The sequence below is a fragment of the Peromyscus maniculatus genome, chromosome 8 (assembly GCF_049852395.1).
Source record: "Peromyscus maniculatus bairdii isolate BWxNUB_F1_BW_parent chromosome 8, HU_Pman_BW_mat_3.1, whole genome shotgun sequence".
In the NCBI taxonomy this organism is placed as follows: domain Eukaryota; kingdom Metazoa; phylum Chordata; class Mammalia; order Rodentia; family Cricetidae; genus Peromyscus; species Peromyscus maniculatus.
In genome coordinates, this window is record NC_134859.1 from 31,593,571 (window position 1) to 31,615,275 (window position 21,705).

At 41.0% G+C, this 21,705-nt stretch overlaps 1 protein-coding gene across 3 annotated transcripts in view; it reads right to left on the bottom strand.

Moving 5' to 3' along the window:
- Sgcd (sarcoglycan delta) overlaps window positions 1-21,705 on the bottom strand; it is a 933,235-nt gene that overhangs the window by 207,009 nt on the left and 704,521 nt on the right. For all 3 annotated transcript variants that reach the window (XM_042283896.2, XM_042283895.2, XM_006987139.4), the window contains one exon: window positions 8,088-8,189. In XM_042283896.2, the coding sequence (XP_042139830.1) occupies window positions 8,088-8,189 (102 nt within the window). The remainder of the gene's footprint in view (window positions 1-8,087; window positions 8,190-21,705) is intronic.

Sequence of the window (21,705 nt, forward strand, 5' to 3'; positions counted from 1 at the left end):
CATTTTCTGTCTATACCTAATATGTTATTGCACTTTAGTTTTTGTGAGGCATCTCCAATCCTTTGCACAAATACTTCATACTGGATAAAGAATGAGTGTTTATGGTATGAGATTAGCTTGAAAAAAATGTCTTTCAGTGATTATGGGGCATAAGAAAGAATTCAAGGTAATTTGAATGGCAATGACCCTCAAGTTATACAATTAAACTGTCTCAGACTTCAAGCTTATGTCTACTTCCTCTACCACAATCATGGCTAATGTAAATGTAACTGACATCTGACCAGAGTCCTCCATAGTCCTAATAACTTGATTTAGAAGAGCAGAAAAAAAAATTTAAATAGGACCTTACCAGTTCTTTTAATTCTACAGCAACAACACAAAAACACCCCTTTGAATACTTTCATCTGTTTCCCAGGAAAACAAACCAACTAGTGTCAGTGTTTAGCTATTCATAATTTGTTGTCTGTTTAAAAAAAGAAAGGCAAGCAGCTGGTTTGCAGTATTGGCCACAATAAATTACAACATGTAAGCAGCTACATGGGGGAGTGGTGCCTGGCTTCACCGTACAGATGGGCTTATGGATGACCCTTCCGTGTGTAATGCTATCCTGATTTATGTGTGAGCCAGGAAATGCAAAGATGCCTAATGCCCCACTCTGACTTAGTACAAATCATTTTTATTTACCCGGGCAATATTTCATGGTCCAGTTAACTTCTTAATTAAAGACAGCAAGATGCTCATGTTCCATGCAAGTGGCATGGAAAATACTGTTCTGTGTGCAATATGTTCAGCTGGGAGTTGAAGCTGTTTGGCTTATTCAGGAGACACCACCGTAGCTTTCATTTGGTTTCTGCGTAGCTCACTACAACTAAATGATCAGCATTCCTGTCTGCCACCCCAAGCTAGTTCTGATATTTTTTCCCCTCAAACAAAACATTTCGAATCCAAAATTTTCTGCCCAAACTGAGCTTGGTGTGTGTAGTGATGAGAGGGATAAACACAAAAAAGGAGGCATGTCCTTGAGACAGAATGAAGAACACCTATAGGTAGTCACAGCTTCAGCCTCCAGCTGAAGTTCCAAGAATGCTACCATCTGCCAGTGTGCATGCGGATAATCTCAAAATGAAAAAGGGGAAAGACAGAGGCACCACAGTTTTTGATGGCAAATCGGACTATACAGTTAGAGCAGTCAAAACAGAATGGCTTCAGAATGAACTCAAACACACAGATCAGCCAAAAAGAACAGAGTATCCAGAAACAGCCCCTCTCATACACAGTCAACTGTTCTCTATTGCAAGAACCAAAAATCATGATGGGGAGAGAACAGTCCCTTTAATAAATGGCACAGAGAAAACGGGATATATACATATGCATGTGAGGGCAGAGAGAAGAAAGAAGGCGAGCAGGAAGAGATAGAATTGTAATCTTATCTGATACTCAAAAATCATCATAAAATAGATGAGTGTAAGACCTAAGTTGATAAAATGGCTAACAGAAAAAAAGGAGAGGTTGATCTTGCCTGTGATTTTTCATTCTTTTTTTTATAAGAAACAAAACCAAAGACATCAAAAACAAATATAAACAACTACACAGAATTCCATCAAATACACACAAATGCTTCTGCATGGCAAAAGCAAAGGAAATAATTGCCAAAGTGAGAAACCAACCTCTGCAGGGGAAGAAAATATCTGTACAACATGCAGCATCTAGCAAGGAACTGATGTAAACTTATATAAAGAGCACACAGGACTCAATACCAAGAATAGCAATTTGATTAAGAAAAGGCAAAGGACTTGAGCAGTCATTTTTCCCCAAAAGAAATATGCAAATGGATGACAGGCTTGTTAAGACTAATCTCAGGAATATCACTAATGATGGGTGAAATGCAAATTGAAACTATGAGGTGTCATCTCACATCTGTTAGAGGTGCCTTAGCAAAAAGAAGAAAGATAGTGTGTGCTGACAAATATGTACAGAAAACAAAACTCTTAGATGCTGCTGTTAGGTGGGTACCTATGAGATGAGAACCTATGCACACTCCTGAGAAAACAAAAAGAACTCTCATATGACATAGTGATCCATCTCTGAAAATATACGGCCAGTGAAAACAATTTTTATGGCAAAGAGGTGGCAGCGCTCCTGAGATTATTCCAACATTATACAAGAGCCAAGACATGGAGTCAATCTAAGCATACATAACAGATGAGTGGATGAAGAAAATGTGTATGTCTATACAATAAAATATGACTGAGGCCTAAAAATGAAACTGTCAGTTTTAACAACATGGAGGAAACTAAACTAAGGGAAACTGCTGAGGCACAAAAAGCCAAACATCACACGATCTCAGTACAATGCAGAAACTGGAAAAGCTGAACTCACAGAGACAGTGAATAGAAGAGTAGTCATTAGGGGTAGGTGGTGGGGTAGGTGAAGTGCAGACATGTACTCACTGGGTCCTGACCTTTGGTTGTCATATAACTAAGTCTCGGATTAAAGTATAACATGGAAGCGCTGAAGTTATTCGTATGTATTGTTCATTTGAAGTCAGCTCAGAAAACCTGCATGGCAACAGAAAAGGATTGTGATAATGTCTTGCTTGTAGTGATCACTTCACAATACATGTCAAGACATTATTAAGGCTGTATGCCTCTAATATTCACAATTTTATTTGTCAGTTGCATAATCAGTAAAAGCTGAGGTGGGGACACCAAAACTGGATGACCATGGAACACTTAGGCATAAGAGAAAAATAGAAAGCAAGCCATAAAGAGTGTAATGAATATGAATACTTATTTTTTTAAAGCAAAGCACAATTCAGTTTTTGAAAATAAGTGTGGTGGTATTGTGTTCCCCAAAATATTGTGTACTTTAGTAAATTTATCTGGGGTCAGAGAACAGAGATTCATTCTGGATGAGGATTCAGAGGCTTCCAGTCTGAGGAAACAGGACCAGCTGAGGAACTGGTGAGGTGAGATAGCTGTGGCTTGTTCTGTCTCTCTGATTTACCAGCATGGACCCCAATAACTGGCCTCGGGTTTGATTTTATTAATAAGAACTTTTAAGCTTCCTGCTACATCTGGCGCCCAACGTTCGTGTTACGAATTCATGAAAAAGCTGTTTGCCTGTGGCCTTGTGAGCCCCAGCTCAGGCCCAAGCTACACACAGCTGGTTGTGGTGGCACACGCCAGTAGGATTTGCTGAAGGAGGCAGAGGCAGTAGGATCCCGAGTTTGAGGCTGGCCTAGGAGGCTTGGGAGAAGCTTTGGCCCGGACTGAACCACAAACAGTGGTGGGACCATGGAAACAGTGGCTACTGCTCCACGTTGTCAGCTCCTTCTCATCGTGTTGGTGACTGCGATGATGCTGCTACCAGGGATGAAGGGTTTACCGCTGCTGTTTCAGAGAAGAATTGCCAGGACCATCGTGTTACAAGAAAGCATCGGCAAAGGTCAGTTTGGAAAAGTTTGGCAAGAAAAATGGTGGGGGAGAAATTGCTGTGAAGATTTCCTGTACTAGGGAAGAATGTTCATGGTTCTGAGAGACAGACATTTATCAGACTATGATTGCTCCAAACCACAGAGGAGGCAAAAAAAAAAAAAAAAAGAAAAAAAAAGTCTGCAGGAAACCATGACCATGCCTAACAGTGACTTTGAAATCTTCAAAAAGATGACAGGATCCTACAACGATGATTCCACATGGACTATGATAAAGCCATTAAGCTGATTAACACCATGGAAAAATCGACTTTGGACTACAAACTGGTCAGGACAATTTCGAGAGGACTAGTTGAGATGATCCAGCCTGACAGACTACTCAAACAAGGACTTGAAAGAAGCCCTGAACTTTCCTATTATGCAGAGACTGGACAAACAATATAGGACTTGATAATTAACCCAAAAATTTTCTTTTCAAGATTCCCTAAAGATATCTTCACCCCTAGAAAGCAAAAAGAAAAAGAAAATAAGATATGAGATAGATCATTGAATCTACTCTGAGAAAAAAGGTAAAGAAATAATAGGATAAATAGGTAGATCATTGAATCTACACTGAAGAAAAAGGGGAAGATATAAAAATGACAAAAGGTAGACTACTGAATGTATTATGAAAAGAAAAAAGAGAATATGGATATGATAAGATAAAAAGGGAGATTATGGAATCTACTTTTAAAAAGGAACTACTTGTTTTAAATAAGATAAGTAATGAAAATTTTTTGGTCTGAGTTTATCAGATGTTACTGGACTGGACATTGTTAATATATAATGGAGTTTTTATCTGAATCTGTCAAATGTTAATGGACTAGACATCATTAATGTAATTTTTGGCTGTATATATTGTATCTACTTTGGATAGTTTTTCTTGTATTAGTTATAAGCTTTTTTAATTTTAGACAAAAAGAGAGGAAATGTGGTGGTATTGTGTTCCCCAAAATATTGTGTACTTTAGTAAATTTATCTGGGGTCAGAGAACAGACAGCCACTAGATACAAAGGCTAGAAAATGGTGGCACTCACACCTTTAATCCTAGCATTCCAGAGATAGAAATCCCTCTGGATCTCTGTGAGTTCAAGGCCACATTGGAAATAGCCAAGCATGGTGACACACGCCTTTAATCCCAGAAAGCCAGTCTTTAATCCCAGGGAGTGGTGGTAGAAAGCAGGAAGATATATAAGGCGTGAGGACCAGAAACTAGAGGCATTTGGCTGGTTAAGCATTTGGCCTGGTTAAGCTTTCAGGCTATGGAGCAACACAGTTCAGCTGAGATTCATTCTGGATGAGGATTCAGAGGCTTCCAGTCTGAGGAAACAGGACCAGCTGAGGAACTGGTGAGGTGAGATAGCTGTGGCTTGTTCTGTCTCTCTGATTTACCAGCATGGACCCCAATAACTGGCCTCGGGTTTGATTTTATTAATAAGAACTTTTAAGCTTCCTGCTACAAATAAGTATTCCCTCTTAGTTTTCCAAAGGGAAAAATAAAACCCAATTTTTATTGACTCCTTGATGAGGTGTGTATACTTGCAATTCTGTAAACCAAGAGCTGAGGGCAAGGAACATTAGAGGCAAGGGATGTCAAGGGCACATAATACAAAGGATTGGAATGATTGGATATGGACCACCATGACTGAAAGAGACTGGTAGACTAGAGAACACAGTGAGTAGAAGAATGCTGCCCAGGTCTACTGTCAGAAACATCAGCCCACTTTGTTAGATCCTCTGTTCTTTGTGAGGGTCAGATTTCTTCTCTTGGCTCACATCAAATGAACAAATGTGGTTATTTCAGGAAAATGTGAAATTGTCATCATTGCCCATCTGAAAAAGAAAATAGTAGCTCTGTCGATTGATGTCTGTGGGGAAATGAGGTTCACAATGGTTAGGTATATCCATCAGCCCACAGTGCAGAAGGTGGGTCCCTCCCAAGGCATTCATCTTGATAAGAAACTTATTAAATAGAGACTGTCCCATAAGTGGATAGATCTGATATCACTGGGTCTATTTTCTACATCATTCATCATTTGGGGGTTCATTTTCCTAGCTCCTTGAGCCCTCTCAAGGGCTCAGTGGTGTGTTCTAGCCAGCTACCCCTACTGAGTAGAAAATCGCCAAGTGTGACCCAGCTTATCACACCAAGCTGGTATGATGAGAAAAACTGAAGGCCAGCTCAGCAGAATACCATGGGGCTTTCCAGTCATGGAGCTTAGGTCTGTTTGAGCTGCTGGTAGCAAGGCAAGTCCTAGCTCCTTCACTAGACATTACTACCCAACCATTCAGTGAGGTGATTTAGTCAACTCTCAGAGGCTTTGAATACTCAGCCTAGATATTTGTTGGTAATTCAGGAATTAATGTTTACTGATATCACTCACAGTTGTAAATTTGTCTTCTTAGGCAGGTGTCACCACACCTAACAATTTTGCAGTGCTTTAATTTCTACCTGTACAGAGGAGGGTCTATAGACTAGTCCTAAAGGTCTGTTCATTTTTCCTTTATCATTTTCTGTCAACACACTTGTTTTCCCTTGTGACATGTCAAGGAGATGCAGATTCCATCTCATAGCAAACAATTCCCCATCTCCCTCTAGATCTTCCAACATTCTCCAAGATAGTTTTTCTCTGTGTCTTCTAATGTTCTCCACGAGAGAAACGTAAAAGCCTATACCCTTGAACCATAATCTCCTATCTCTTTTTGGCAAACCAAGACAGTCTAATTGCAGGTAAAAGACAGAACTTTTGTAAGTTAGATATTAAACAGATGGTTTTAAGGAAAAAAGTCAGGCAGTGGCAAAGGTATTTTATGGTTAAGTTTTTTTTTTTTTAAATGAACATCATATATGACTCCAGGTCTATGAAGTTCAGAGAAATGCAAAGTGAGGACAGAGTCATGGAATGGTTTCTTGGAAGCAGGGGAGGACAGAATGGTTTGATGTGACAGAGGAGTTAAAAGGGGACAGAGAGAGACTCTTAGGGGTGGTGGACATGTTCATCATTATTTCTACTGTGGTGAGGTTTTTCACATGTACTTGTGTATGTGGCACACACACACACATTTTCTAAAAAACAGATTTAAAAAGATTTTGACAGGCCTTGCTGGGGGAATTTGAGTTGTATTCCAGATGTGATAAGAATGGAGTATTTCTGCAAGTAGAGGGACTTAGCATCATGAGTTAGATCTAGTCTACTATAATTCTGGACCTCATATGGCCCTCATACAAAATGAGTCACTATTCCAAGTTGCCATATTTCATTAATTATTCCAATTAATGCATATTATGTAAATGATGGTAGAGGAACTTTCTAGTCAGTCTTAGCTTTCATGTGGACAGTGAAGCAAAGTGAAGGATTTAATATGCAAAGTGAAGGATTTAATAAACATGTTCAACCAATGAGCTCTACTTCTTCACAAACTAAATTAGTAAAATCCTATGTAAAAAAGTGATGGGTATTAGCTTTATCATCATTATAATCAAATATCTGATAAGAAGTGACACAGGGGTGGGAGGAGAAGATTTATTTTGGCTCCCATGTAGACAGCGAAGTCCACATGTATGTGTGTTGTTGGTATGGCAGCAGGTGGAAACTGTGGGGGAACAAGTGTGAGGTCACTTGCTTACATGTCTAATGACCATGAAGCACAGAGTAGCAGGAAGCAGAGCTGGTTGATAAACCTGAAGGACCTCCCTCAGTGATACACTTCCTCCACGTCCTACCTATTTTACAACCTATCAAGAAAGCACTAGCCACTGCAGACTTACCAGGTGATACATAACTCTGTGGGGGACAGTTCACATTCAGACCATCATCCTAACCAACCACCACCAACAGACATCATTAACCACTGAGTTTGATAACCTGAACTACTGAAGGTACACTATGTAGGAATCATGCATTTTACTACAAGAAAGAAAAATGAAAACCTTATACAACAAACTAGTTGACAAAAAAAGCTTTAGAATTAAATTTCCAGAATCGAAATCTTTGCTCTGTTTTTTTTTTTTTTTAAATTTATTCTGGACATCTTACTTATCAATGTCTTAATTCGCTAATCTGTAAAATGGAGTAGCAATAGTTTCTACCACAATGACCAACCTTTGAATTAATCACACACACAAAGCCAGCCTGTACCTCAATGGCACACAGCATTCAGTCATTAAATACCATTTTAGATCACAGTTTTTGATAATGAACTGATTCTAGACAGCATGGGCTAGAACATATGAATTGTAAATGAAAACCAAAGTTATGATTCATTAGTTCTGTTATCACAGATGACTTTGAAATGATTGACAATTAATTAAATAATAGTAATATTGTTCTTCACAGGTTTGGTGCCAGGGTTTTACTGTGTTTATTATCTTCTAGTTCATAGCATCATCTAGAAGTTGATAAACAGTGGCTACTACCATCTCTGCCACAAAGGTAAGGGACATGGTGGGATAATCTTGTTTACAGCACCATACCTATGATTGTTATCTGAGTCTTCAGGTTCAAATGGCAATTTAACACCATCTGAAATTGCCATCTCAGCAGCTAGCAAGGTAGATTTCCCCAGATTTAGATTTTAGAGCATCAATTGCTTTCTTTTCTCATCAGAAACTTACTGGTCGGGACTGGATTTCTTTGGCGTAGAGAGGTTGTAAGAACTCGGAGTCTCCTTCCAGCTTCAGACCCTTTTCTGTGATTCTTAAGTTCCCCATTCCATCCTGAAATAGACACACAGACACAACAGGGAAAATGTGATGAGCTAACATTTCCAAATACCCCAGGCTGTCAAAAATTGAAACAGTTATTGCCTTCTCCTTCTTTCCTTCTTCTTTTTAAAAATATTTTCAGGAGTGAGATGAGGGGAATCCAAATGAACATAAAATACCAGGAGGCATTGTTCAATACAATTATGCATATTATTCTTTTTGCTCACTTATTCCAAGCAAATTCTATTCTGAGAATGCCCCTGAGCCACTGACTTGCACAGAAAGAGGAGGCCTTCATCCCTAGGCTGCACAGAGCAGAGGAGGCAGGCAGGGTGAAAAGGATGGAAATGAAAGATCCTATTTCCAAAATTCCTTGCAGAAATTTCACACCAACAGCTTGTGGTCACATTGAGTGCTTGCACGTGATCTGTTTGGCTCCTCAGTGTTAGTGCTAAAATCCATGAAAAGGTAGAAATCTACAGCAGCCTCTTACCACTCATCTGCAACATGTATCAATTTATGGTTATTGCTACCCATCATTCTTCCTCCCTCTTACTCAAAAATAATCCAAATGCCATATATATTTTGTAGTCCCCCTGACAATCATTCCTTAATAACGAACATAAAATATCAAACCTTATCAATCATTCTTGTGTTAACAGCACATACTCATATCAGTGTTCACACCTCACTGACAATATATTTTCCTCTCTAATAATTTGCTTATTTGAATGACATTTTCTATTGTTATTGGTTGATAGACAAAATACTAGTTAGTTTCCTATAGCCTCCAGACAGTATTTCTCAAATGAATCACTTACCAATAGTTTCCCAGACAATAAGATTTCTGTATTCATTCCTTCTCATCATTCTCATATCTCCTCCCTCCCTCCCCCTCCCCCTTCTCTCTCCCATGTGTGTATTTCACTTTATTTTGATAAAATACAATCTCCTTTCTCTTCCTGTGCCTTATCATCTCATACAGGTTCCTCTGACTACTGTATTTTCTGTAAATTGTCAGCTATAACCAGGAGCCTTGACCAGCCTCAGATGGAGTTTTCTAAGAAGACTGTATCCAGAGTATATTCTAGGAAATGAGGTGTGTTTGTTTTCTATTGTTTTAATGAACTGCTAGCCATAAACTCATTAGTATTAAACAACATAATTTTTGTATCTAATAGTACTTAATGTTAGAATTCTGCCTAAAAGCTCATGGGACTAAACTCTAGGTGTTGGAAGGGCTGGTTATTTTGAGAAGACTGAATGAGAATCTTTGCCATTGTCTAGCTTCTACAGGCTTCCCCCAGCCCTGGGTCCATGACCTCTTTCCACTCTCAAAGTTAATAACAGTCAGTTTAATAATCGCTAAGCATTCTGACCACAGACGAATGTTCTGTGATTTCCTTAGGTTTGTGACTTCCCTAGGCTCATGCTAATACTGTCAATTGGACAGGATCTATAATAATCTAGGAGACAAGCTGTTTGGGCTACTCCTGAGATATTACCTACAGTATGGCAGCCTCCTGGCACATCTGTGTGGAGATTATCTGGGTTAGTTTGATTGAGGTAGGAAGATTCACCTTAACTGTGAGAGGCACCATTCCATGGGCTGATGTTCTGTACTCCATAAAAGGGAGAAAGCAAGTTGAGCACAAACATTCACTGCTCCATGCTTCTTGAAGACAGATACAATATTACAAGTTGCTTCAACCTTTTGCTGCCAAGACCTTTACCACCATGATGGGTGGTCCCTTTCAACTGTGAGCCAAAGTAAGCTCTTCCCTTCTTGGGCTGTTTTTGTTCCAGTGTTTCATTTGTTGCAGAGACAAGTAACCAAAGCAGCTACTTTAGGACAACCTTTCCCTTACATGATCAACTGAACACACAATTCTATCTGCAAATTTAACTCCCCTCAGCTAAGAACAGTAGCAACTTTACAGATTCTGAGAACAGGGTATGCCTATCTTTGGGATGGGGGAATTTTTCTTTTTGCCACCTGGGATATTTTTCTACCAAGAGGTGCATAGCATCCTTACTATAATGTTATAAGCAATCCATAATCTCTGTTAGAAGGAGACACAATTTCACTAGAAGTTCCAAACATACAATAGCCTGGTCTCATTAAATTCTTAATTTATTAGCTAGGATATTCTATTGAGAAAACTTTCATTTCATTCATTTACTTACCTTAAGTTACATTTTACAGGGAAATATAACAGAATTTGAACTTCCCTTCTTTATTTACTGGTATTCAGAAGACTGAAGTGGAGCTAGAAAGATCAGGAGCTCAAGGTCATCTTCAGCTATACATTGAGTTCCAGGCCAGTCAGAACTCTATGAAACTCTCTCTGTTTCTCCCCAGTTATTTTGCTAGTTTGATTTAGTGAAGAGTGCATAGGATGCAGCCCCAGAACTCCCAAATCACCCCAACCTGACATTATGACTAATAAAAACAACTGAAATTTTGCCAGCCCTGAAAATCCTTGAAGCACAGTCAGCCAGCAAAGTACAAATGAGGGGGCTTCAGTCACTGGAACGCTGATGTGTGCTGTCACGACACCTACCCACAACGATAATCGACTTCAAAGTCTCCTAGTACTCGCAATTCCTTTCATGCCATTTTAAAGTCCTCTTTTGTTTTACAGATTTGTAAACTATGCACATGCTTTGGTTTTATTGCTCTCTGTTTCCTAGTAACATTTGAAAACTGAAATCTCAGCGAGCTCCTGTCAATTCTGGGTGGGCCTCTCTCACAGTCACTGCCCACAGCCTTCTTGCTTTAAGGACATCACACATTCTCCCTAGCCTATTTCACTATGGCATGAGATCTCAGACTCCCACAACAGCGTTCTATGACATAACCATTAGGTGTGTGTCTCAATACATTCAGTGCTGGTATTGCTGGGATGGAACTAAACGACAAAACTGGCAATGGGCACTTTCCCCCATCCCTTTTCATAAGTGTGCTTCAGCCTATGGATGAGAACAGATCTTAGAGAGCCACATGGCTGCCTTACAGCCACATACCTGTTATTCTTATTGCTGGCATTTATAGACACAGCTCTGCCAATATGGCCCCAGATAAGGCATTCAAACCATGTCAGAAAGGCAACAGGCTGCTGGACATGCATGTGTCTCACCAGCAGCAGGGAGAACTTGCAATAAAGGGAAAAGAAAAAGAAGGAATCAAAGAAGAGCAAAGAGAGAAATAAGCAAAGCCCAAGAAACCAATTTGTCCCAACAACCAGCTAATCCCTTATAGTAGTAGTTCAGTTTTTATCTCCATCTCTCTCGTGGCTGCAAACACACCACAACCTTGCCAATTTCCCATTGCTTCTTAGAGGCTCCTCATATGTCCATGTACCATAAGCTTTAGTTTTCTAGTCTCCTTCCTGCTCTCTAAGTCTGTTTAAAAATACTTGGTGGTGTAAGTTGATTAAATAATGTGATGTAGCTGGCCTCTGCACTAACAAAGCAGAATACAGTGGTAAACTAAATGTCTGCCCATTTTCAGTGTCTCCTTCATAGACTGCGTCAAAGATTCATCAACAATATCTTGGCATCAGATTCACCTGAAATGGTTGCATCTTTAATTACAATCAACAGTTGAGGGCAGGACTAAGATAGTAGTTACAGGACAGACCTGAAGTCTAACTTTTCTACTAATAAGATGTAAGAGATATCTATTACTAAATACATATAATATGTATTTAGAAAGACCCACTGATTTCTCCCCTGTTCAAACAGTAAAATTTCAGTTCCTTTTAAGATAAGTAGTAGGATAGCCCAAGAGTCAGGGGTGAATCCTCACTCAAGAGTGGCAGAGCACTCAATGTCAAGGGACCACATACATGAGTATGTGACCCCAATTCTCTTAGTTGAAGCCAGTACATGGCAGGGTCTGGTGTTGGGCCAAATACTAAGACATCTAGAAACTCCCAAGCCAAGTGGATCTGGATGCTGGCCTTGAGGTCTGGCTGGTCACTGTGGAGTGGTATGATGTGGTTTTAAGGAAGTGTGCTTTCTTGTTCCTGTGATCTTCCTGCTGCATCAGCACCAGCCAGGTTTTAATTCTGTCAGCACATTTGAGTCTTGAAGTGAAGCCAAGTGCTATTTTAGTAAGCACTCACATGGCAATCTCTTCCTGAAGCAGTTTTAATGGTAGGGCATGAATTAGATTTGAACCAAGCAGGAAATGATATTAAACGATACAAAGACTGCATGAGAATGTAGGCTTGATGGGGTGTAAGGCTTTGGGCTATTTTCTTCACTGCTAGACACTCCGTTTCTAAAATCTTGCCTGGGAAGTAGTACCCATTCAACAAATGCTTTGAAGTGAAAGAATTTATTCATTCTAAATAAAGAAGTCCTGTAACTTAACAATGATGTTACTTTCCATGGATTTAGTTGAAACAGGCTGTAAGTTAAAAATATCACTGGTAGAAAATGTATTTGTTTTATGTAATATACTGAGCATCACAGTTTAGCACCTGTTGACCCTTGTGATTACATGACTGACAGCTGTAGTCCACTGCTCTACCCAACACCCCTCAGTAGCCCAAAGATGAGCCCATATGGAGTGTGATTTCTACAGAATGGTATCACCTTCACACATCTTAGAAGCTAAAATATTCATCAACCAAACCATGTAGAGATGATAAGCTTGTGCAATTACCTTTGAGAAGGTAGTAGTTGGGTGTGGGTGGGGTTACAAACCTGCTAAAGTTAGGTCTACTCCTCTACCAGCTTCCAAATTGTTAGAACTTGCTTTCTCAACCAGGATGGGCAGACCAAACATGCAATAATTGCTTAATGATGAGTATAAGGAATGAAAGAGAATACTTAGGTTTTCTACTTAGAAAGCATAAATGTTTTTATATATAGGGTACAAGTGCAACTTGCGGAGAGGAAGTCAATAATGAAAGAATGGGTTGGGAATTAGAATTTTTAAATACAGTACTCTTTGGGAATTTCATACATGTATACAATATACTTGATCATAATCACCTCCCATTCTCTACCTCCAACTCCTCCCAGATACCCTCTCCCCACTCCCCAACTTCATGTTAATAACTCGCTTGGTATAATTCCTGGTGCTTATATGCACATGGGTGTTAAGCCATCACTGAAATCTACCCAACCTACCGGGGTTCACAGCCCTAATGAAAATTCACTCTTCCTACCCTGCCTGGCAGTCATGAACTGCACCAGCTCCTCAGCCAAGGGGTAGGTGCTCTTGCACCCCTCCCCGTCCATGCTGTAATGTTGGTTGGCTTGGTCTTGGGTAGGTCATTTGCAGGCAACCACAGCTGCTGTGAGTTTAGGAATATAAGAGTCCCATCACGTCCAGGATGCACTGTTTTGCCTAACTCTCCCAACCACTAACTCTAGCAATCTGCTTTCTCTCCGTGGTGATCTTTGGGCCCATGTGTTAGGGTGTTAGGATTTCCAGGCTGTGTCTTTCCTATAGATGGTCACTTTTAACATCTATGTATTGAACCATCTTGGTAGTTTTTTCAGATTTTAAAACATAAAACAGCAGTGGCAGAGGTAAAGATGGAATTTTTTTTTAAACATAATTCTTTTTCTTGATTTTTTTGGAATTTCACATCATGCACCCCTATTCCATTGGTTTTCTAATCCTTCCATATCTAGCCTCCATCCTTGTGGCCTCCCCGCCAAAAAGAAAAAGAAGAAGAAAAAAAAGAAAACCATTTTAGTTTTCTGTCTTTTCTACTTCTCCATCACATAATCATTTGACATAGTAACCTTGGGAGCTGCAACGTGTCATGGTGCCATGCTATATACCCCCTTTGCCCAAACAGCTTTATTAGCAAATGCTAATAAGTTGTTAGTCTGCCTCAAGGCCTCTGGATGCTGGTAAACTATCAATACTGCAGCCTCACTGAAACTTCTCCAATATCCTGCTGTTGCCCAAGTCATGGAGATCCCACAACTACTGTTCTACAGGACTGGTCCCTTCATGCACTCCAGCAGGCCATCTCTCCTGTGTGCATGTGGTATGGGTCAGCTCTCAGCTCTCTAACTGTGGCAGCCAGGGAGTGGGGATAGTTCTCTGAGGGCCACTGAAGGTTGGGGACAGTTCATCCATGCTCATGCCACTGGGGCCAGTTCTCCCAGGAGGGCATTGCGTAGGGGCAGGGGAGGCTACTCTACTCTCCTGCCGAGGCAGCTGGCAATGACTAGGACCACACACACAGACATGGGCCTCAGCTGCAGCTTGGGTCCAGATATCCATCACCATGGCCCTGGATGGCAGCTCAGATTGGTATGGTGCTGGTGACAGTATGGCTTTCAGACATCAACATGGTCTTGGGAATGGCTTAGACCATGGGCATTCATACAGCCTTTGGTAGTAACATGGGCCATAGACATCAACAAAGACCCCAGCTATGGTAGGCCCATGGACCCAGACATGGCCCTCCATTGCAGCACAGGCCCAGACATCACAAGGCTCTAGGTGGCAGCACAGGCCACCCATATCAGCCTGCTCCTTACCACCATCTGGCTGTCATTTCCGCTTCTCTACACAGTGTGCGACCCACTCAGCTTCTCCTCCCCTGTTTCTCTATCACCTGTTCACTCCAGTGGCTCCTGTTTGCCCACAGTGTGAGGCATGGGGTGTGTCTGTGGCTGTCTGGGCCTGTAGCTGGCTTCAGCTCACCCCGAGTGCCAAGGTGGAACTTCTTAATCACATAGGCAACACTCTTCATCTTGTTTCTTTGTTTGTTTTTGTTTTTATTCTTCTCTCACACAATACATCCTGGACACCATTTCCCCTCCCTCCACTCCTCCCAGCCGCTTCCCCCAAGCCTTCACCTGCCAGCCTCCACATCCCCATCTCTCTCTGGCCTCTTCATGATTTCTGTTTTTGAGTGTTTACAGATGTGCCCCCTGCCCCCAGGCTAATAGTAACCTTCCTACCCCTGTGCTCCTCTCTGTCATCTTATGGTTTTGCTGAGGCTGTCTTCTCCATAGCTGCTGTCCCAAAGCCAGAGGTGCTCAGCTTTCTCAGATCTCAGTGTCCCTGTGTCCTGCCTCTTGTCTCAGGCCTTCTTATCCTCTTTCTTTTTAATCCCCTTGTAAGTATTCCTGCTCTCCTATTTCATCACATAATCAGCCATGCTGATCTACATTCTTTCTCACCAGACTTCAAATTTGTTGAGATAAAGCATTTGTGTATCATTTCTTGTTCTAATGGAGTCGAGTATACCATTCACAGTTCCCCAAATACGTAACTGCAAGAAAAGCCAGGGATGTGTTATATACAAAAGGTTTGCCATGAAATGCTCATTTGTAAATATTGAAATGCTGACAATCAAAGCTACCCTCTTCCTCAAGCATTATGCAAAGCACATTACCTACATTATATCCATTAATCCTTTTTATTACTCTGGGGGGACGGTGGTTCGTGGTGTTAGCTTCATTTCGCAAACGAACAAACTGAGGGGCTGGTGTTAATTCTATCTCCCCAACAAAACTCATCAATATCATGTCTTATATTGCCCTGTTAAGCTCCAACTGTATGCCAGATGCCAGGTGAACTGGTACAAAAACATAAAGATGGGATCACCTCTGCCAGGAGCTCCAAAAGCTAAAAGACCATACATGAGTAGCATGCATGATTGCAAAGATATGGAGATACACTATCTGTAATGTGGTACCAGGGTGAGTGAAAAGTGGCATGGGCATCTTGAGAAAGATTGATTGTTACATGCAGTTACAATATGGCCCAGGAATTACAGTGTTAAGTACCTGCTAAGATAGTTCAAGCCCATGTCCATACAATAACCCACAAATGTTCACTGCAGCACCATTTGGAGAAGAACAAACAGAAACCACAAGAAATGTCCCACAACTGATGAGGAAAAAGGGAAAATATTCTCTATCCCTGCAAAGGAATGCTAGCTATCACTAAGGAGGAATAAAATATTGGTATATTCCAAAATATGAATAAACTTCAAAAACATTATGCCAAGTAAAAGAAACCAGACATAAAAGCCTACGTATAATATGATTCCATTTATATGTAATGTCCTGAGGAGCAAATCTAGAGAGACACAGAGTAGATTAGTGTTGCCCAAGGGTTAGTGTGAGAATGGGAACCGACCTCAGAGGGGTTCAAGGGATTATATTGAGGTGATGGATGCTCTAAAATTGGATTGTAGAGATAGCTACAAATTGGTAAATTTACTGAAAATCACTGAATTGCACCCTCATTGTAGGTGAATCTTAGAGTATGCAAATATAACCTTAACAAGGTCCTTTTCCAAAGAGTGACAGTCTGGAAATATTGCTCCCAGAGAAGCTGGTTCTGGGCTCAGCAGTCTGTGCCATGGGATCCTCCAAATCACTTCAGAATACCAGTTCAGAGATGTGCGCTGGGCAGGGAGAGCTGGCAAGTTCAAGAGGAGGCCAGGATGCTTAGAGTTGCTTGCCCTTTGTGTGACACTATTAAAGGAATAGGATGGCAGTTTCCTGTGGCTATCACAGACCAAGAGTCAAGAAGGATTTCTCAGGGGAGGAAAGATGGGACTTTCACATAGGATACATTAGGGGATCAAGACAAAATGTGGGGGAGGCTGCACAGGCAGCTACTGACTTTGCTGGGGAGTAGAAACCCAGGTGTCAGCAGTGATGGGTGATGAACACAACAGCAAAGGAAAGGACCAACAAGACACACTGTGTCTGCATCACAGCTTTAGATTCTATCAGTCATATGCTGGGTCATCACAACTTCATGCACATTTCCTTTCTTTGGTCACTCAGGCTTATTATGGACTTTCTACTTTCTACACTTGCTACCTCCTAGTTCACGTAAGGATTGTGTATCAGAAATCTGGGGGAGGGGGAGGAGGGAGGGAGGGAGAGAGGGAGGGAGGGAGGGAGGGAGGGAGGGAGGGAGGGAGGGAGGGAGGGAAGATTTAGACAGAAAGACAGTGAATAATACTGCTAAATTGCTTTGGCACCTCAATGGATCAGGACCGTGATTGCTCATTCACAGGGTTGCTTCAAGTGATTTAGAAACTGAAGGTTACTATATCTGAAGCACCCCATGTTTTCTAGCTACCAGAGAAATGTAAGGATAACCAGTCTTTACTCTATACTGTTCTGAAGTGACTAAGTCAAGGGGGATGGCAGTCTACCAAAGCACACATGGAACAGGGGAGCCTAAGTCTCCCTACTGACAAATCCACCAAGACCTACTCATCCTTAAGGGCTTCTCTGAAAGCACCTATTTCTATTTCTGTGAGAAGATGTTTCTTAATCCCTAATGCCCTTTTGAAACTGCTTGTCTTTGCTTTCCTCCATCACTGTAGCAGAACATGCATGCACACATCGAGTGCTTTGGCGTACTGATCATGGATATAAGATCTGGAATCAGACAGCATTAGCTAAAACATTGACTCAAACCTTAGTCCTCAGCCATACTTAGGTTATCAAGGTAATTACTATCTCTAAATTGAGGATTACATCAGATAATCCACATGTATCATTCAAAAGAATCCAGGTTATAACTTTGGAGACAGGCACTGAAAACCTCAGGGGTCTTAAAGAGTGAAGATTGATTTTGTACCCAAGTGACATGTCCATGGGCCTTATCAGGACAGTCACTTAGTAACACAGGAGGAAGGAACATCTACCATTTGAAATACTCTGATGCTCTCTATTGATCTGGGGCCATGGAGGTTTATATTTCCATACCCACTTTATGACTGATTATGTGGGTGGATTGTGAGCAATTCAGTCAACTAGGAAAAGGTGCTTAAGAGCCCCAGCATGCCTAGCCATGCCCCTCCTACCAGTTTGCACAGGCAGGGCCAGTATTGAAGCTGTCTTTTTTCCCAAACATCTCTCATACTCTCTGACTCAGGAGTACATTTTCACTTATTATCGCAGAGACTTCTGTTAGTCACAAGGAACCATAGCCCAGCTCCTAAATGAACCCAAGTAGGACTTAAAAGTCAGTGAGCTCCAATACCACATATTCAGTCCAATGCATGCTTATTAGCCTTTGAGAAAATAGCTAGGCCAGCACATTAAAGATTGTTCTTAAACTGTGGTTGTTGGCTCAGCTCTGTAATCCCAGCACATGCAGTGCAGACGAGCCATGAGTGAGGTGCTTAAGGATAGCCTGACCTAAAGCATAAGATCCTATCTCAAAGTAACAACAGCAAAAACAACAAACAACCCAAAAGCCCAGAAAAGGCTGTTAGTGAGTGGGGAAGAGGGGATAGACAGATGCATAGGTCTCTTGCAGAAGACTTTAGTTCAGTCCAGCAGCCACACCAGGCAGCTCCTCACTGTTTGTAACTCCAATTCCAGGACATCTGACACCCACTTCTGACTTCAACAAGTACTGCACTCAAGTGCCTAAGTCCATACCCAGACACACCAATATATACATAATAATTAAAAGTAAAAATAAAAGCACTTAAAACAGAATGTTTGTTAGAGAACTCAAGCACACAGACCTTATAGAATCACAGGAAAGAATATGACATACTGACTTCTAGCCTTCACTAGCTATTTATATCAATTTGGGCAGACCTAGCCAACTTGAATCATCTTTCCAAACCATAGCGTGGACTTGGATGATATTAATGTTGAAGTCTTTCCCATCTAAAAGGGGTTGAATTCCAGGAGAATGTACAATAATAAGATTGCTGTGTAAACTACTACAAGTCATAGCTGTTGCTGGGAGCTGGTGCTCACCATCTAGGGGACTGCAATGAGGACTTGGGTGGTTTGGACTTTTGCAAAAGAAGTCCATGGGGGTTTGGGGTGGGATGAGAAGTCCACACACACAAAAAAAAAATCTCTTTAAGTCACTCCACATATATAGCAGATGCAGAAAGGATTTAGTCATAAAAACCAATGGCAGCACATTGCTCTGAAGCTGAAACTTGTAAGCAACCTTTAAAGAGACATCGGAGGAGAATTTATCGATTGTTTGAAAGGAAGAAAATGAGAGATGGAAAATAAAGTGCAAGTCTCTACATCCCCTGTCCTGGGTGAAAAATGGGGGATTCTGATTCTTGAGCCATTGTTGATAAAGGAGCAGACTCATTTATCTTAAGGAGACACATAAAAGAAAATAAGTGAAATATGATTAGGCCTCTGCCAAGTGTTCGGATTAAATCCCTTCCATGGCAATCCCTGCTGCTAGGTGAATGCTTCCCACCAGTAAAGCCCGATTAAGATGCTGGCATGAGTGATGATAAAAATGCACGCTGCGAAAATCCCTTCCAAAATAGATTCTTTCCCCAGGGTATATGCCCCAAGGGACCTGCTTTTTCTGTCTTCTCTCTGTTTTCATTAGGAAAAGTTGTCAGTTGTACAAGACAGTGTCTTTCATGAGGCTTCAAGCTCTAGCTTCAAAGGGCCCTGTGCCTTTTTGATACTTGCAAGGAAAGTTTCCAGGGAGGAGTTCAGAAATACGGAAGCTTCTCTGGGCCCTGGAACAGGCTACCAATTAACTTGGTCTCCTCTTCAAGTGTTAGTGTCCAAATTGGTCTTCCAAAGGGTAGTTAGTGTTAGAAGTACTCTTCGTCTTCGTCTCTCAGCTGAACCACCAATTTCCATGACGCTGTTTAGTGTTAAACTGAGGAGGAGAAACGGTTGTCCAATGGTGACAATTACTGGTGCCTCCATGCTTATGTTCCTAAGCCCTGATGATCTTCACATTTCATACATGAGCTCCTGACAGGGTGGGACAATTGGATATTGGACAGGGCATCAGTGCAATATCAGAATATTCAGAATCCAGTGTTGTCTTCTCAGTGGATAAACACATGATATGACTTCTTTGTTCCTCTTGTAACCAGCATCAGACAGCCAAAGGTATGACACATTACAAAATAAAATGAGGCAGAGGAGGATCAAGTGTAAGCATTGTATGTGTATGCACATGGGATGGGTATGATCCAGACAAGAGGCCTAGAAGGTTTGTTTTTGTTTTTGTTTTGTTTTTGGAAAAATCCAATTGAAAAGAGAAAGCCAGCTACTGGAAGGTCTGGACAGGGGGATTACTGAAAGGACACTGAGAATGGCTGGTATGGAAGTAACTCCCATCGTAGAATGTCTACGTAAAGAATAAGAGGCAGGCGATAAACTCAGAGGTGGTAAGGGACCAATGCACAGCATATTAGAGAAGATGCCTCTATGGAGTGTGGGCTTGTGTTCTTCATGTAGCCAGATGCTCAAAAACATGTTAATTCATGGAATGATAAAGCTGAGATTTACACTTTAATTTAGGTGGACTCTAATGAGATGTCCATGATTACAAAGAGCCTCAGATTTCACTCCAAAAGCAGCTCTTTGAAATGTGTTAATAATAATAGATTCTGTGACTTTGTTCAACTTGAATAACTGTTTTTGAATGTTCTCTCTGCTTCCTTTTTCTAAATAAGTTCATAAAAACAATAGGCCAGACCACAGGTTTTAGAATCACAGTTCTCCATTTTGAAGTCCAGATTCCAACAATTAAGAGCTGTAGACTTTCCCTGATCCTTTCACCATCTATAAGATGGCTATCACAACCGTGCAGGTCACCTGCTTAACAGGCTACCTGGAGCAGTGCAAATGTCCCTGGCAAGTCCCGAATAATTCATCCTCAAGCTCCTTCATCTATGTCTTTCTTGATTCTCCTTCTGACTCCCTCCTCTGATTTCCTTCACCCACACACTATTTAGCACTTCCTTGATTCAATATGCTCCAAGGTTTGCAGAAGAGGAAGAAAGGAAGGCTACTGATGGAAGTGCCAGTGTCAAGGGGATGGAAATAGAAGATGTTAAGGGGAAAGGATAAGTTAAAGGAGTATGCCAAAAAATGTGTTTGATAGTTCCCAGGACTATTTCCCAGGCTATTTCAAAACCAGCAACCCAGGAGCAGAGGAGACAGAAGAGGTGTCTTAAGGTTCACCAAAATTGAGGCTGCTCTGTTTCCTGGTCCTTACAGCCCATTAGTGATTTCACCTGGAAATAAGCTATCAAGTAGTAAGGGACTAGGACCAACTAATGGGATCTATTTTGCTCTTTAACTTCTTCAATAGCTATGGTGCACATTTTCCACACCCACAATCTATCCCTTAACATGGAAAATGGAAACCCTTAAAGGTTTGAGTGGTTTTGAGGACCCAGGGTCAGGATAATTTTCTGAGCAAGAAGGACAGCCAGCCATACAACACTGGATGCTAAAATCTACATCCCACTGAGAACCACTTTTTATACCATATTTGGAGATATAAAGTAATTTAAGTGAATATGCAGTTATAGCTCCAGACATTTGGCAAAATGTTATTCTAAGGTAGACAGGAGGAAGATGTTTAAAGGGTTATTTATTATAGTTAATAAAATACATTCTTTCATATTATTGTTGCTGTATGAATAGATTTTAATTGCTCTCACCACAAAAAAGTATGTGTAGTAATACAGATGCTGATTAGCTTGATTTAGCCATTCCACAATGTATCAACACGCCAAATACCAAAGCATTATGCTCTAAA